The sequence below is a fragment of the Meles meles genome, chromosome 1, assembly GCF_922984935.1.
Source record: "Meles meles chromosome 1, mMelMel3.1 paternal haplotype, whole genome shotgun sequence".
NCBI classification, from domain to species: Eukaryota; Metazoa; Chordata; class Mammalia; order Carnivora; family Mustelidae; genus Meles; species Meles meles.
The window spans coordinates 117,906,967-117,921,493 of record NC_060066.1 but is presented as its reverse complement, the minus strand read 5'-3'; the positions used below and the strand labels follow the sequence as shown (position 1 = coordinate 117,921,493).

General features: G+C 53.5%; 1 protein-coding gene across 4 annotated transcripts in view; it reads right to left on the bottom strand.

The window, feature by feature from the left end:
* Positions 1-14,527, bottom strand: part of SYT6 (synaptotagmin 6) — a 60,122-nt gene that overhangs the window by 37,961 nt on the left and 7,634 nt on the right. For all 4 annotated transcript variants that reach the window (XM_046026776.1, XM_046026787.1, XM_046026798.1 and 1 more), the window contains exons 2-3: positions 10,991-11,339; positions 8,969-9,527 (exon numbers count right to left, since the gene is read on the bottom strand). In XM_046026776.1, coding sequence (XP_045882732.1) covers positions 8,969-9,527; positions 10,991-11,339 — 908 coding nt within the window. The remainder of the gene's footprint in view (positions 1-8,968; positions 9,528-10,990; positions 11,340-14,527) is intronic.

Below are 14,527 nucleotides of genomic sequence, written 5' to 3'. Positions count from 1 at the left end.
GGAGGAGACCAAAGGAAGGGTCCCCCCCAGCTGTCCTGTGCCCTCGCAGGAGCGTGGTCTGGACGTTTCCGCCCACCACCTGAGGGTACAGGAGGAGAGCTCAGGGCTTGGCATTCCAGAGAAGAAAGAGCACCACGAGGCCAGACCTGAGGGAGCATGGGGGTAAATGAACAGGAGCAGGCGGGGAGGCAGTCCCACTGAGCAGCGTGCAAACAAGGGAACCTTGCTGCCCCTCTGAACCCAGGCAGCTTCTGACTCCAGCGTAGAGTCAAGCAGCCTGGAGCACTCACTTGGGGCCAGGCCGCCGGAACAGCGGGCAGGGCTGGCAGGCTTCATACATTATTCAGAGCCTCGCTGGTAGAAAGGCTTGGGGAGCCGTCTTCATGGTTTGGGCAAGCAGCCCAAGCCTGGCCTTGATCCCTCACTTCTCCTGTGGCTACTGTGTGACCCTGCTCTGCCCTGTGGGCCTCTTTTGGGAACCTCTCCCTCTCTGCTTCTATCCTGGCGTGATCCTGCCTGCAGGAGTCCAGACACCTGGGAATTTAAGGCAGAATTCTAGAGATACTGAGCCCTTGTTGCAAACTCCTGATGGAATATGTTATCTTGGCCTGAGTTGCTCTGACTGGGCTGGAGCCACTCACCTGCCCCCCTGCGCAGCCCAGCCCAGCCTTGCTGGAGTTAGGACACATCCCTGGAGTCAGCCTACTAGCTCGCTGCAAAACCTGCCTTCTTAGTCCTTTAAATCACATTGCAAGGGTCAGCCACCCAGTAAAATTTCCCCCAAACGATTCAATCCAAGTCCTAGTCTTCCACGCGTGATCTCTTCTCCAGGTGGGCTCTTGTCACATGATGCTGAGCAAAATGGGGAGACCTCAGTCTGTCTCTTCCGGAGTCCACCTGATACGGTTGGTCTTTGCCTCTCATTCTGGAAATGCTCACTTTGCTTCCCAGGGCTCTGCGCTTCCCCAGGTTTCCTCCTCCCTCACTGGCTCTCAGCTGTCAGTCCTCTTGGCTGATTTTCCCTCCCAGTCCCTACGACTGAACAAGACAGTCCCCATCCTGAGGCTCAGGCTGAACATGGGTCTCCGAGCAGGGGGTCTCAACTAGTCTCATGGCTTTTCACACCATTTCTATGCTGACTCCTCTATTTATTTCTTTAGCCAAGGCCTCTCTCTGGGACCCCAGACTCTATATCCAAGTCCCTCTCCAACAACTCCATTGGGATATCCCAAAGTCATCTCCGATATAATGTGAGCAAGTCTGAGTGCCTGGTCTTCCTCCCCAGATGGATTCTTCCTCCAGGATTCCCCAATTCAGTGAATAGCGATTCCCTCCCAAGCTGCTCAAGCTGAAAACCCTGATTCTTCTCTTTCTCCATACCCCCAACCCTACCCTCAACCTGTCAGCAAATTCCGCTAGTTCGGCTTTCAAAATATATGCAGAATCAAGCCAGGTCTTACACCCCCACCATCCTTGTCCAAACCACCGTGGTCTCTTCCGGCAACGGTCTCCCAACTGATTCTGTCTCTGCTCTGGTTGTATAGTCTGCTCCCAACCTTCCAGCTACAGTGATATTTAAGGGCTTCTGACTGTAGAACCCCATTAAGCTTTCCTGCCCCTTTACCCCTCTCACCTCGACTTTTGCTCTGTCCCCTCCCCAACCAACTTCTGCATCTGCTATACTGGCCCTTGGATGTTCTCTAACCAACCCATGCCACGTTCCTTGCATTCGACTTTCTCCCACCCAGATCTCCCTTCTTCCAGATATCTGTGTGGCTCTCTCCTTGTCATCCTTCGGGGCTACTCAAAAGGCCCTTCTCAAGGAGGCCTCTCTTGACCAGCCTGTTTCCCGCACCTCCTCTCTTTACGCCATCCTCTCGTCAAACCACCCCTCCCCACCACACTCTCCTGCTTTGCTTTCTCCACAGTATCTCTCTGACGGTACCATTTACCTCACCAACTCATTTGTGTCCCTCAATCCGAGTGTGAGCGCCCTGGGAGCAAGGATTTGGTTTAGCATCACACCCCAGAGCTCAGGACTGTGCTCGAGGCCTCACAGCTGGTCAAAGAGATCACCATCGAAGGCGCCATTCTCAAACAACCCCTCCTCTCACTTCCTCAGTTCTTTTTTCTCTCGGGTCTCCTCCTGCGTGCTGTCCTTTGCTGGCCCCTCGCCTCCTCTTCCGTGACGGTGAGTCCTCCACAAAGCTCGATTCTTGCTCCCAACTTCTCCTTCCACCATCTGTACCCTCAACCCACTCACCCGCCTTCCTGGCTTCCATAATCACCTCCAACCATTGTATTCCGCTGACCGCATTCCCTCGCTCTGAAACCCTCACTCAACGAGAAGCTCCTGGAAAGCCAGGACTCTATTAGTCCCTTCAGCTGTTTCTGGACCTAAATAAGTTCTCTGACCAATCACTGAAGACGTGTTGAGGGGATGAAGAGTCCTCACGCTTCCCTCTTGCTGCCGTTCGCCTTCCAGCCAGGAGGGAACCGAGAGCCTGAGATCCTAGGTGCGCGTTGCCTCAAGCTGCTGGTCAATGAGCCTTGGGGAGGCTTCATCCCACAGTGATTAAATGAGTCACAGCGGATCAATTTAGCTGATTCTTTGGCTCTATTTGAAGAGGTCTTTTGTGGCTACCCTTGGATCTCATTTGACATGAGTACGTGGGCGTGAGAAGAGGATTCAGCTGAACTCTTTCCTGGCAAGGACAGGCAATTTCACTCCAGGAGCCCAGCCTTCCTCAACGTGCCGGGCTAGTGAGGACTTGCATAGCCCTCGGGACAGCAGAGCTACCTTCCTACCTCCCCCGTCAGACTGTGAGCCTCGAAGGATGGGACTGGAGTTTAAGCCCTTGTATTCTCCATGCTAGCCGCCTGGTCTAGAGTTCATTACACCGCAGCCAGTCTTGCACAAAGAAAAAAACCCAATCTGACGTGACAGTTCTTTCTAGATACTTCCCCCAATCCGGAGAAAATAAAGGAAAACACTCCACTACACCTGCCATCCCGGCCTTTTAGCACTCTCTACCTTTGCTGCCATCCAAGTCTAGCCTGTAACTTTCCTTTTCTGACCCTGATTTCTTTTCTCCATTTGTCCCCAGCACTTCTGCACCTGGCTTGCTGTAGGCCTGGTTTTGCTGCAAGCATCCTGAACCAGCGGCCCATCCCCCAAGCATGTGCCGTGTGTGCAAGGGGGGCAGGGCCTCCGGGTCTACTCTAAGGCACCCGTCAGCCTGGGCACTCTGAGGTGAAGGGCTCTTTCTCTGCCATGCTCCCCAGAGCCAGCTCAAGCTCCTACATTCAACAAGCTTCTACCTCAGCGATATAACTGACCACACATCCTCGACACTTGAATGTTTGTTGAATGAAAGAGCAGTGAACGTCAGCCTACTGTCCACAGGAAGAATCCTGGGGAGATCGGAAAGGAATCCCAGTATCAGGGCCAAAGCTGCCGTCTGAAACAAGAGGAAAGAGAGAACCCCACCAGGTCACAAGAGAAAACAAGAACACTCTTCTGGATACCTTGAACTAGCTGCACAATTTCGGAACTGCCTTCTGCCCCAGGGAGCAATGTTATCCCGCCATGCTCCCACCATGCAAGGACTTGAGGACCTGGGTTTGAGTCTTGGCTCCAACACCTTCTCTCTGGGTGACACTGGGTGAATCACTTAACCTGATCCTTCATTTCTTTGTTCACATAAAGGGAATGATAATGAGGCTTGTGGTGAGGATAAAGTGATCAGGTTGGTTGTGCTCTAGGCTCCTGGTTGAAGCTCAGGTAATAAGCCCCATAACCCCAGTAAACAGGGATTCAAAAGGAGGCAGGTGAGGCAGGAGCTAAGCACCCCCTTCCCTCCCACAGGACTGGGCCTCGTGGGAAAAGGAGGAAGACAGCTTGTTGGTGGGGAGCAGGGGCTTCCTCATGGCAGGACCCCCTAGAGGACATTTCCCAGGGGCTGAAAGAGAGGACTGATTGTTACTGACATTTGCAGGAGGAGGACATGTCTGGAAATTCTGCCAAGTGTCCTACTAACTTATGGACCACACTCCCAAGGCCTGGGTAGCTCTGCCCTGAATGCAAGGGAACCAAGCACTTCTCTCCAAAAGAAGTCGGGAGTCTTATAATCTTAGAACTTTGAAGCTGGTTTAACACTCAGTAAACCGCAGCTCAGAGAGGACAAGCCACTTTCCCAAGGTCACACAGAGAGCACAGGGCATGGCTAGGACAAGAACTAAACTAATAAGAACACCCAACAGTGTGCCAGAACGGGTGGTTGGGACCAAAGCAGGGTCAGGTCTGAGAGCGGCACACACAGCAGCCCCACAGGCTGGGCCAGAAGGAGCGTCACTGTGAGAACGGGGCCTGGGAGGCTGCTCTGTGACAGTGCCCACTTGGGTATCTCATGTGTGTTACTTTAGTTTTCTACATTTACTATTCCCACGAGCTATGGTACCCATTATGATCCCTGTTGTGCTGATAGGGAAACTGAGGCACTGTGTAGATAACGTCGCCAAGGTCTAAGAGCTAGAAAGAGGAGAAGCTAGAATACAACACAAGTCATGGGGGCACCAAAGCCAGAGCCCTTCTGTCCAGCCCTGCTCATTCCCAGGCTGGAATTACCACTCTATTAGGCCTCTCTTCCTTCCTGCAGACTCTGTATCCAGGCCCCCTGGAAGTGCACAAAGCCCACCAGCACCCAAAACAATGCACGCACACACACACACCAGATCTTGCTCACTCCGACCTGGCGGGGACCTGCTAAGGCAGGAAGACGGCCGAGTCCATTAACACCACCAAGCACAACATATATTTATGGCCCCAATTACAGCCATCACGCCCCCACCCCCCGCCGCCAAGAAGCAGGAACAGCAACAGGAATAGTTGTGTGCAGTGGGGTCTGAGGCCCCTGTAGCAATAACCACAAGATTACAGAGACGTTAGCAAACCCCGGGGACAGCGGCTCTATTATAATGATAAATCTACAGCTTTATATAGAAATAATGAGACTGGGGGCAGAAGACGGGGGAGGGAAGAGCAGGGGGCTTTCAGCCAATCAAAGTTCTAGGGGGAGGGAAACCGGCAAGCCGCTGGGAATGCACAGGAGACTATCAGCAGTTCTCAGTCAAGCCAGGCGGCTTAGGGGCAGCAAGAGCATGAGGGGCAGCCCCGGCCGGGGGCTGGAATGGATTTAATGAACTGGCATGATTCCCTTCCCACTCGGAGCTCCTGGACCCCGTGGATCAGAAGAGGCTTCCAATGTCTCTAGCACGCCCACGTTGCCTGCTCCTCACCCTCAGCCTGGTTTGGGGGTGGTGTATACTACCTCCACTGCTCCCTCCAGAACAACCGGGGTGGGGGGGCGGAGAATGAGGCCAATGTCCCTTGTGGTTTAAAATTTGCAATTAACCAAGAGCTAGACTCCCCGGATGCTCACCTCTCCTTCACTAGCCTGGAAGCCCCTAATTCGTTCAGCAGGTACGCTCCAGCCTTTGCTACTTGAAACCAACTTGAGCCATGGTGCTGGAGCCAAAATGAGGCACAAACCCAGTTTCCGCCCCCCACCGGGGCTGAGGGTGATGCTCCAAGACAAGCAGAAGGACCAAGGGGACAGCATTCATGGACTTGTGTGACCTCCAAGCAGCCTGCTAAGCCCCTGTTTCTCACAATTCCTCTCCTTCTCCTTAGCCTGTGCATCACTGACCCTCCGCTTCTGTCCAGACTGTCTGATCCAAGGGGTGAATCTACTTACCACTCCAGACACAAACCGTCCACCTGAACCATATCTCGGAAGGAACGCACAGGCTGCGTCTCTCCCCGCCAAGCCTGACTCTACCCATTTTCAAAATACTGTTTGACCTTCTCCTCCGGGAAGCCTTCCCAGGTTATAACCACACCCGATTCCCCCCTCTTCTTTAATCATCCTTCGTGTACCTATATATAGTTTTAATTGAATTAACAAAGCTGTGGGCCATTCTACAAAATTGTGCTGAGTTTTTACATTTGCTTAAAATGACACACTCAGCCCAGAGGAAAAATACAAGAGAAAGTCCAATGTGGGACCAAAGGCATTCCTGACCCATTGGGAGGACTTTGCAAGTCTGAAGATGATTCGGGGTATAACTGAGGGACCCAGGAATAAATCCAGAGGAGCGATTCCTCTAAGAGCAGGAGGGCTCAGGGAACTTTGAAAGGGGGATGAGTTTGAGTCAGGCAGGGCAGTGGGGAAAGGCCTGCGTGACAGAGGGAAGCCTGCGAGCACAGGCAGGGGGCAGGAATGTTGGGGACGCTTGGGGGACCAGGCTGCAGGACAGAGGAGCTGCCTGAGTTCCGAGCTAAGTGAGGCCCAAATGCAGCCCTAGAAGTGGAATCTAGCCCGAGGACAGATGGGAGCCCCTGTGCTCATCCGTACCACCCCCACCACGCTGACCGCAGGATTTCACACGCACCCGCTGCTTATCATTCTCAGGGGTTATGACTTGGGCCTCTCTGAGCCCCAAAGAACTATAATTTCAGAGTCAGCACCAAAAAACAGGTAAAAGCCCCCACTTTCTTACTTCCCCTTCCCCTCCTCTGCCCGATTCCTCTTCCACCAGGAGGATAAGCCAGCCCGCCGGAAGAGCTGCGGACCGGAGGGCCCCAGGGGCCTCCGCTGGCGGGACATCAGCTCAGGCACACTGCGAGCGGGACAGAGTGTGTGAGCAGTCATCTGCTCTTCCGCTTCAGAAACTCCCGGGCCCAGCCTCCCTGTGCTCCAGGCTAGGATGCTAGCCCTCCCTCTGTCATGCCATATATCCCGCCCCTCCCCATCCAGGGAAAATTCCAGCACTGTCCTAACTCCGAAAGCAACCTCACACAGTACACACTGTTCACTACTTAGCATTACCAGCTCCTGCATGGATGTCTCTTGTCTCTGGAATTCAATTCTAATTTTCTGTGGATCAAAGAGGCTGTCTTTTATCCCAGTCCCGCTCACTCCTCACTGCGGGGCATAGCGTTCTGCTCGGAGGACAGGGAGGAGGACTAGAACAGAACTCACTGAGGATGAGAGTGGTGACAAAGTGTCCAACACCTTTTGGATGACCTGCCGGGCTGGGGAAAGGGGATGGGACGAGGACAGGGCCAGCCACAGCCTTTTGGGACCCAGGAAGCTGGCCTCCTAAGCGCGCTTAGGCACAGACTGTCCAGTCCAGGCCTGGGTCTTCCATCACGCCCGCAGCTAAGGTCACAGGAGAGGGAGGGGAATCCTCAGAGTCTGAGGCAAGCTCTGCTTCAATAGCCCCCGGCCTCACCCCTTCCCAGTCTCGGAGGCCCTGGCGCTCGACCTGCATGTGGGGAGGACCGAGCTGCTTTTCTCTACCTGTGCAGCCACCATAACGAAGCTGCTGCCCAAGGAGACCACAAGGGAAGAGCTGCACCAGATGTAAGCTTCACAGGGATTTATAGAGCAGAGCTCTTGGGCTTGGGCCGGCGCACAGCTGCTGCGCCAGCCTGCCCCGTCCACCCGCCCCGTCCGCCTGGCCCTGCGGCTGGTCCTGTTCTTAGGGGTTTCCCGGAAGCAAAGGCAGGGGAGGCACTGGGACTGAATTGGTCAAAGTCAACCCCAGCTCGGAGAATGGGCTGCCCCTGGGGCAAAACAGAGCCCACCAAGCTTTGAACAAATCAAGTTTCTTACAGCTTTCCCATCAGAGCAGGGGGGATGATTTTCCCGGTCTCTATCCTCACAGATCCAACACGGAGACCTTGAGAATGGGCTGTTCAGAAGGAGGGCCTGCAGACTGAGTGGGGTGAGCCCCATCCCAGAGAAACAGTGCAAGAAGTATCCGAGGGGGCTCAACCAGTTAGCACTCAAGACCCCAGACACAAGGCCATTGGTGTCTGATGGGAACACCCATGCTGTGCTCTCACTGCCTGGATGGGCGTAGAGAGAGGCTCCCCCACACCTGTGGGATCTACAGTGGACTAAAGGGCTCCGGATATGCCCTCTTAATTCGCTGTGCCAAACCTGTCCTCCCTCCGAAAAGCCAGCCTGAGCCTCAGCTCCTTGAAACCTTCCCTGGTGAACTGCAGTGGATCGTAAGCGGCCCAGCACCTCCGTCCCGCGTGTGCATCAGCCAGGTGTCCTCTGGGCTGGCTTGGGCAGGGAATGGCTGTGTGGTAGTCACTAGTGTTGGTCGTTGAGTGCTTCCAGTTCCCCTTACGGGCACATGGTAGGATTTCTTTGCCCTGCCCTCCTGAGTTGCCATGTGTCTTGCTGTGGCTAACGAAACGCGGGTAGAAGTTAACATATATATCCCTTCGTTGTGGAAGCTTTGAGAAATAGTACGTGATTCCCCACATCCCCTTTCTCCCGACGTGGTAACTATGGGGGCACATGTCCAAACGGAACCTCTATCTGCTCAGACCCCTGGGTCACAGGGAACGTAGAATCCCCAGCTGAGCTGCAAAGCATGGACAGTGTGAACAAGAACTAAATCTTCGTTGCTCTAAGCTACCAAATCCTAGGATTATTTGTTGCTGCAACATAACCCCATTCATCCTGATTAACATGCCCTGTTCTCAGTTGCCTTTTCCAGGCTTCTAGTACACATCAGTGCACTTGGCAGATGCTGCTGTCTGATTCAGTCTAGAGACCTGCCCAATCCTCTCCAATGATCAAAGAGCTAGATAGCTTTATTTTATAGGCGGTAGACCCGAGGCTGAGCAGGTGGAGGAACCACCCAGAACGTGTAATCAGAAGCAATGGACAAAAATTCTCTTCGTTGCCAACCCACACCCCAATCTGGGGCAGTGTGCAAGGACCTTCCCAGGGCGGGCAGAGCCACTGGTCGTTCCCAGAGTCCCCCTTCACATTCTGAAGGGCAAAGGCCCACTTGTCTCTAGGATGGAGGATGATAGGGACACAGCCCACTCACCCCAACCCTAGGAACCGTCCAGAAGCCCAGGAAGCAAGGCTGTACTCACACTTGTGGCGTACTGGATGTCCTTCCAGATGGAGGTTTCCCGGGACAGGTCGGAGACCTCAAAGAGGTTGTCCAGGATGACCTCTCCGATCATGTCATGGCGGGAGAAGCGATCGAAGTCGAAGACACTGAGATGTAGCTTGCGGTCGGCCAGCTCCTCATAGGGCACCGGGAAGTGGAAGTTCTCATCGAACGTGGGGTTCAGGGTCTTGCGGTGCACCCGGGTCTGCAGCTTGCACTTGCGATCAGGCAGGAGGTAGATCTTGACGTAAGGGTCAGAGCTGCCACAGAAGTCCTTGGCAGGGAGGTCGAAGGCCTTCAGGATGCGCACGATCAAGGTCTCGCTCTCGTAGTCGTAGCGCAGGCTGAAGTTGATTTTCCCGCAGCTCTTGGTGGCCTCAGACTTGGCATCATCCCCGTCCACCGACTTCTGCTTGTAGAGTTCAGGCTTGATTCGGCCAATGCTGGTGGGCTGCTCTGCCGCCGGCGGCAGCTCGTTGCCGTAGTCCACGCTGGAGACATGCATCTGCCGTGGCAGGTGGCGCTTGAAGGACGTGTGCCTGGCAGGGGGTTGGGAGGAGAGGGCAGGGAGAGGGTGGTCAGGGCTCTGGGGGAGGGGCGTGCAGGCTGACACCTGCCGGCTGCCCTGGTTCATCCTACCCTTTGCAGGCTCTTTTCCTCCTGCTCGCCGACCCTCTGTCTGCACACACTTTGTGCGCAGGTGGTTGTGAGCATTTCAAGTCCACGGAAGGGAGGTGGAATGGGGCCTGGTACGTATTAAGCTCAATTCAATGGTAGTCTTTGCTGTCATTTTTTTTCTTACTTTCTGGGTTTCTTCCTAGTAGATGTGACTCTGGTTCCCCCCATGAAACCATGAGATTCCTTAGGAGAAGGACCATCCTTTCTTACCCTGGCTGTGGCTGTCCCTCCGCCATCCTCACCAGCTCTACCACGGACCACAGTTAACAGTGATTGGGCTTGGGAGTCAGACTGCATAGGTTAATATTGGCTCTGCCACTGTCTGGCTATGGGACCTTGGTCAAGTTATTTAACTTCCCTGCACTACAAAATGAGGTTAGTAAAAGTAGCAATCGCACAGGATTGCTGTGAGGAGGAACCAGATTGATACACATAAAAAGCACTTAGGGCAGATGTGTAGTAAGTGAAATAGCGTCGGCTCCGGATTGTCAAAGAATCCAGCTCTGATGGATTCCTTCCTTGGCTCCTCATGGCAACCTTACGAGTCATGAGCCCTATTTTATTCTTGGGAAAAGTGAGGCCTAGGAAAGGTGAGCAACTTGCCCGAGGTCATACGATAAATTCTGAAAATGTGACCCCTAGCACATTCGTTCCTGAACTCACAGCTGAAGACCTGGTCTCCTTCCCTTTAGCTGGTCCTCCGGGAGCCTGGGGAGACGTTACAGGGACCCAGGAGCCGGCCAGAGCCCTAGGTTTGAATAAATACGCACCACTTCTGTTTCTGAATGTAGAGTAGGTTGTTTGTTATTATGCGGTGGGAGTTGTTTTTGGTTTTCTCGGTTAAAGAATGCCATGGATACAGCTGCTGTCCGGCAGGGAACTGTGTCAAAGGTTATAAAGTCATCCTCATTCTCAAAATGTTAGGAACATCTTGTCTTATATTCCATCAACAAGGCTTTACTGGAATATCCCTAGACACACCATGAACTTTTATGCCCCTGGGCCTTTGCATATTCTCTGCCCTCTGCCTGCAATCTCTCCTTACCTCCAACCTCAGCCCCCACCTCCCACCCATACACATCCCTGCGCATGCCCCGGAGCACAGCGCCCCACCTCCAAGGTTCCCCTCTTCTGCAGCCTTTCCTGGTGCCCCCCTCCCAGTTGGTTACCCACTGCATTGTCCATCACCTGTTACAGTCTCCAATCAGAGTACATGTGTTATTATTTCTGGCCTCTGCTCCTCACGGGCTGGAATCTCATTAACGTCTTGAGTCAGAGAATGTGGAGGCGTGGGGGGCGAGGGAGGGGAGAGGTCCGCCCTCACCTGGTAGATGACGCTGGCTCCGTGGTCTGTCGCTGCAGCCGTGCATGACGCATGATGTGCTCCTTGACTGACATCTGCACCTCGGCCGGGATATCTGGGGACGTGTGGCTGATCTTCACGGCCGCCTCCAGGAAGCCCAGGGTGCTGCTGTCCTTCAGCTTGTCTGCCATGTTGCCTCTGGAGCTGGGGCCCTGGAGGACCTCCGGGGGAGGGTTAGCAGAAGTGGGACTGGAGGCCTCCTTGCCCCTCCAGCGCGTCCAGCACAGCTTCCAAAAGAGAAAGAGAAAAACTGCCACCAGGGCCACGCCACACACAATCACTACCACTGCGAGGAGGCTGACAGAGGTGCCTGCCCTCGGCGTGAGCCAGGCAGGGAGGGACGGAGACAGACAGAGGTGGGCAGAAGCAAGAGAGGGTGTCGGCAGAGGGGAGCACACAGAAGGGACAAAGACGGGAGAAGAGAAAAGAACACTCATGAGAAAGCTGCCCGCCAGAGGAGAGGTGGTTTTCGGGGTGGTGCTCTGCCGTCCACTTTGTGAGATGTCTGCAGCCTGGCACGGGCCTCCGCTGATCCCCCCACCCGCACCCTCTTCTCCCCCTTCCCCTGACCCTCCCCCCTCCCTCCTCCCCCAGTGCCAGCCCCGGGAGCACCTGGACTGCCTCCCTTGCCGCCCCTACTGCCTGTCGTGGCATGTGGCATGTGCACCGGGAAGGGAAAGTAATTTAAATAGCAGCCTAAGCAAATGTCCAAATTCGTGAAGCGTTCACAGGCGGATGCTGTTTGAATTTCTATTAGAGCTGTTACTAGGGCCAGACTGAGAGCAGAGTCATTTTTTGTATACAGCTCTCTTCCTCAACAGGCTGTGTGGCCTTGGGCACCAGAGGCTCTGCCAACTCCATCTCTAACGGTACCCCCACCCCACCGTGGAGCCCAGAGGTGGAGCTCAAGGAACACCAGCTGACTGGAAGTCAGGTGTTAGGTCTCAGGCTTCTTTGGGACTCTCAACTCTGCACACAGTAGGCTCAGTAAATACTTGGATGAAGTTGGAACTGGAGCCACACAGCTTATTTCCAAGCTACATACAAGTGATTCTTGTAGCCAGCTTTTCCCATTTCCATGGCCAGTTGAGAGCTTTGCTGTAAAGCTGATACTTTTGAGTGTTGTGGTTGGTGCAGAGGTGGACGCTCACTGCCTTGCCCCCAGCCCACCCCTGCCCCCGAGCAGGAATCCCGGGATCCCAGGAGAGCCATGGGGGATGCCTCCCTCTGGAAGAAATGATTAAGCAGAGGTCTGCTTAATGACTAAGTCATTAAGCAAAGAACTCCCCACATCCCCCTTCTGGAATGACCCTTAGAGCCCAAAGCTGCTTCTCCCTCTGAGAGGTCAGAAGACTCCAAACCAGTGGCACACATGCCAGGGTTTGCACAGGGTCAAGCCCGCAGAGGAGTCTTGCATGGCTAGGGTGACAATAGAAAATTTGAGAAATTCCACCACCATCATCACCATCACAACAAATTTCTGGAAACTCTGGAAGAGGCTAGATGCCTTGGTCACTGGACCTGGGCTCCTGGGCTCCCTTTGGAGGGGTGTGTTCTTACCAGTCTCCCTGTGACCTGCGTGGCCCCTGGAGGCCTGTGGGTTTGCAGGGCCTGGATTATCCTGGCCTAGTGCTCCCAGGAATCTTAGGATTTAAGGTGAGAAATGACCCTACAAGTACTGAGGTCAGGCTGTGCTTTTGCAGACGGGAGAAGTGGTCCAGAGAAGGGACTTGCCTGGGGTCACAGGTCAGACTAGGAGCCTGGACCAGGGTCTGGATGTCCACCGTCCAGGCTGGGGGTCCTTCCACTATTCAACCCTGTTTGTTTCTGATTCAACTGTAGGCTATTGTAACCCTGTGTTTTTTATATTTGTCTGACTTAGGGCCTAGCACAGAAACTGGCCCATGAGAATGAATGAGTGAATGAATGAATGAATGGCACATAAAAGAGCTATAATTATCTCTTAACCGCATTTACTGAGAACCTGCAGGTACCAGGTGCTAAGCTAGGCTTGCAGTACCGAGATGCCAATTCCCCCCGGGGGGAATCCAGAGTACTCTCATAGCACACAGTCACCAGGGAAAGCAGTCCCCCGTCCAGAGGAACCTGGGAAGGCAGTGAGAATGTCAGCTACCCTCTCTGGGGAGCTAGCACCGCCTTCTGACTCCCTGACTGTAGGGTACTGGCCTGGATGAACTATCACAGCCACCCACCGCAACCCCAGGCCCCTGCACAGAGACATCAGAGCCTCTCCCTGGCCAAAGGAGCTGGGTGGGATTAGCACCTGACCCAGAGACTGCCAGGGATCTGGAAAGCCGACCCTAAGCTCACTTCTAAACTAAAGGTCTCTGGTGTGGTGTCCGCATCCTGGGGGCACAAGAAGAAAAATATCAGATTGCTTTCTTATTCATCTATTATCTTAAAAACAATAAATGAGAATTGTAATTGAGAGCATTTTATTTTTGGACTTAGTTAAGTTTTGAACATTATGAGGTCCAAGGTAGAGTGCTTTTTATGCATTCGCTCGTTTAATACTCTCCAGTGAAAGAGGCGTGATTGTTATTTCCATTTCACAGATGAGGAAGGTGAGGCACAGAGGATGAGATTGTCCCGGGGTCCTATGGTTGGTAAGCCGTGGAACAGCGATACGACCCACCTGTGTATGTAACATGGGAACAAATGTATATCAGAGGCATTAAATCGAATAATTTGTGCTGTTACGAGTTCATTATCTAAATGGTTTGGAGACTGTTTCTGTAGGCCCTAATGCCCCTGGGGCTCTTGAGGACAGCTTCCACAGATATACGGGTCCTTATTCTAAGTATCCGGGCATCTCAAGGCCCCTCACATCTGCTCTCACTTACAGCTGTTCTGCAGGCATTATCTACAATGTGAGTCACCTTAAAACAAAAAGGTATTTCTAGACTTTGCTTTCCTTTGATCATACATCTTACTTGCTCTGGTAATAATTAGAATTTTAATGAGAAAGGGGGAGAAATGGGGGAATCCGGAGCATTGAGTGCATTTGAATGTTCAGCTTGACAAAAAACTGAATTCATAAATGAAAAGAGAGGTGGGGGAAGGGGGTGGGCGGAGGGAATCCGTTTTCCTCGGTGTGGCTGCTATTGTGAATGCTTGTGCACGTGCCCCCCCACACCACCCCCCTGCTGTTGTTCCCCGGGAGCTGTGATTAAGCAGGCAGAGGTATGGATTATTAGGAATCAGCACCCAGCATTCAATACTGGTTATATAAGACCAAGAGGCCCTTCTTCTGCCTGGACAATCTCTTTCCAGGACACCTTGCCCACAGGCATTACACGGAGATTGGGGTCCTGTTCCTGCATGGATTCTCCCCCGCCAGAGATGGAAGGCAGTGAGCAAGCTGGTAAAGAGCAGAATTAGGCCAGGGCAAAGGTGACTGTACAGGATTTGCCCTTGTAAAATCCCTACATGCGGCCTTGAACTCAGCCAACCCACATAGCCTGAGGTTGGGAAGGA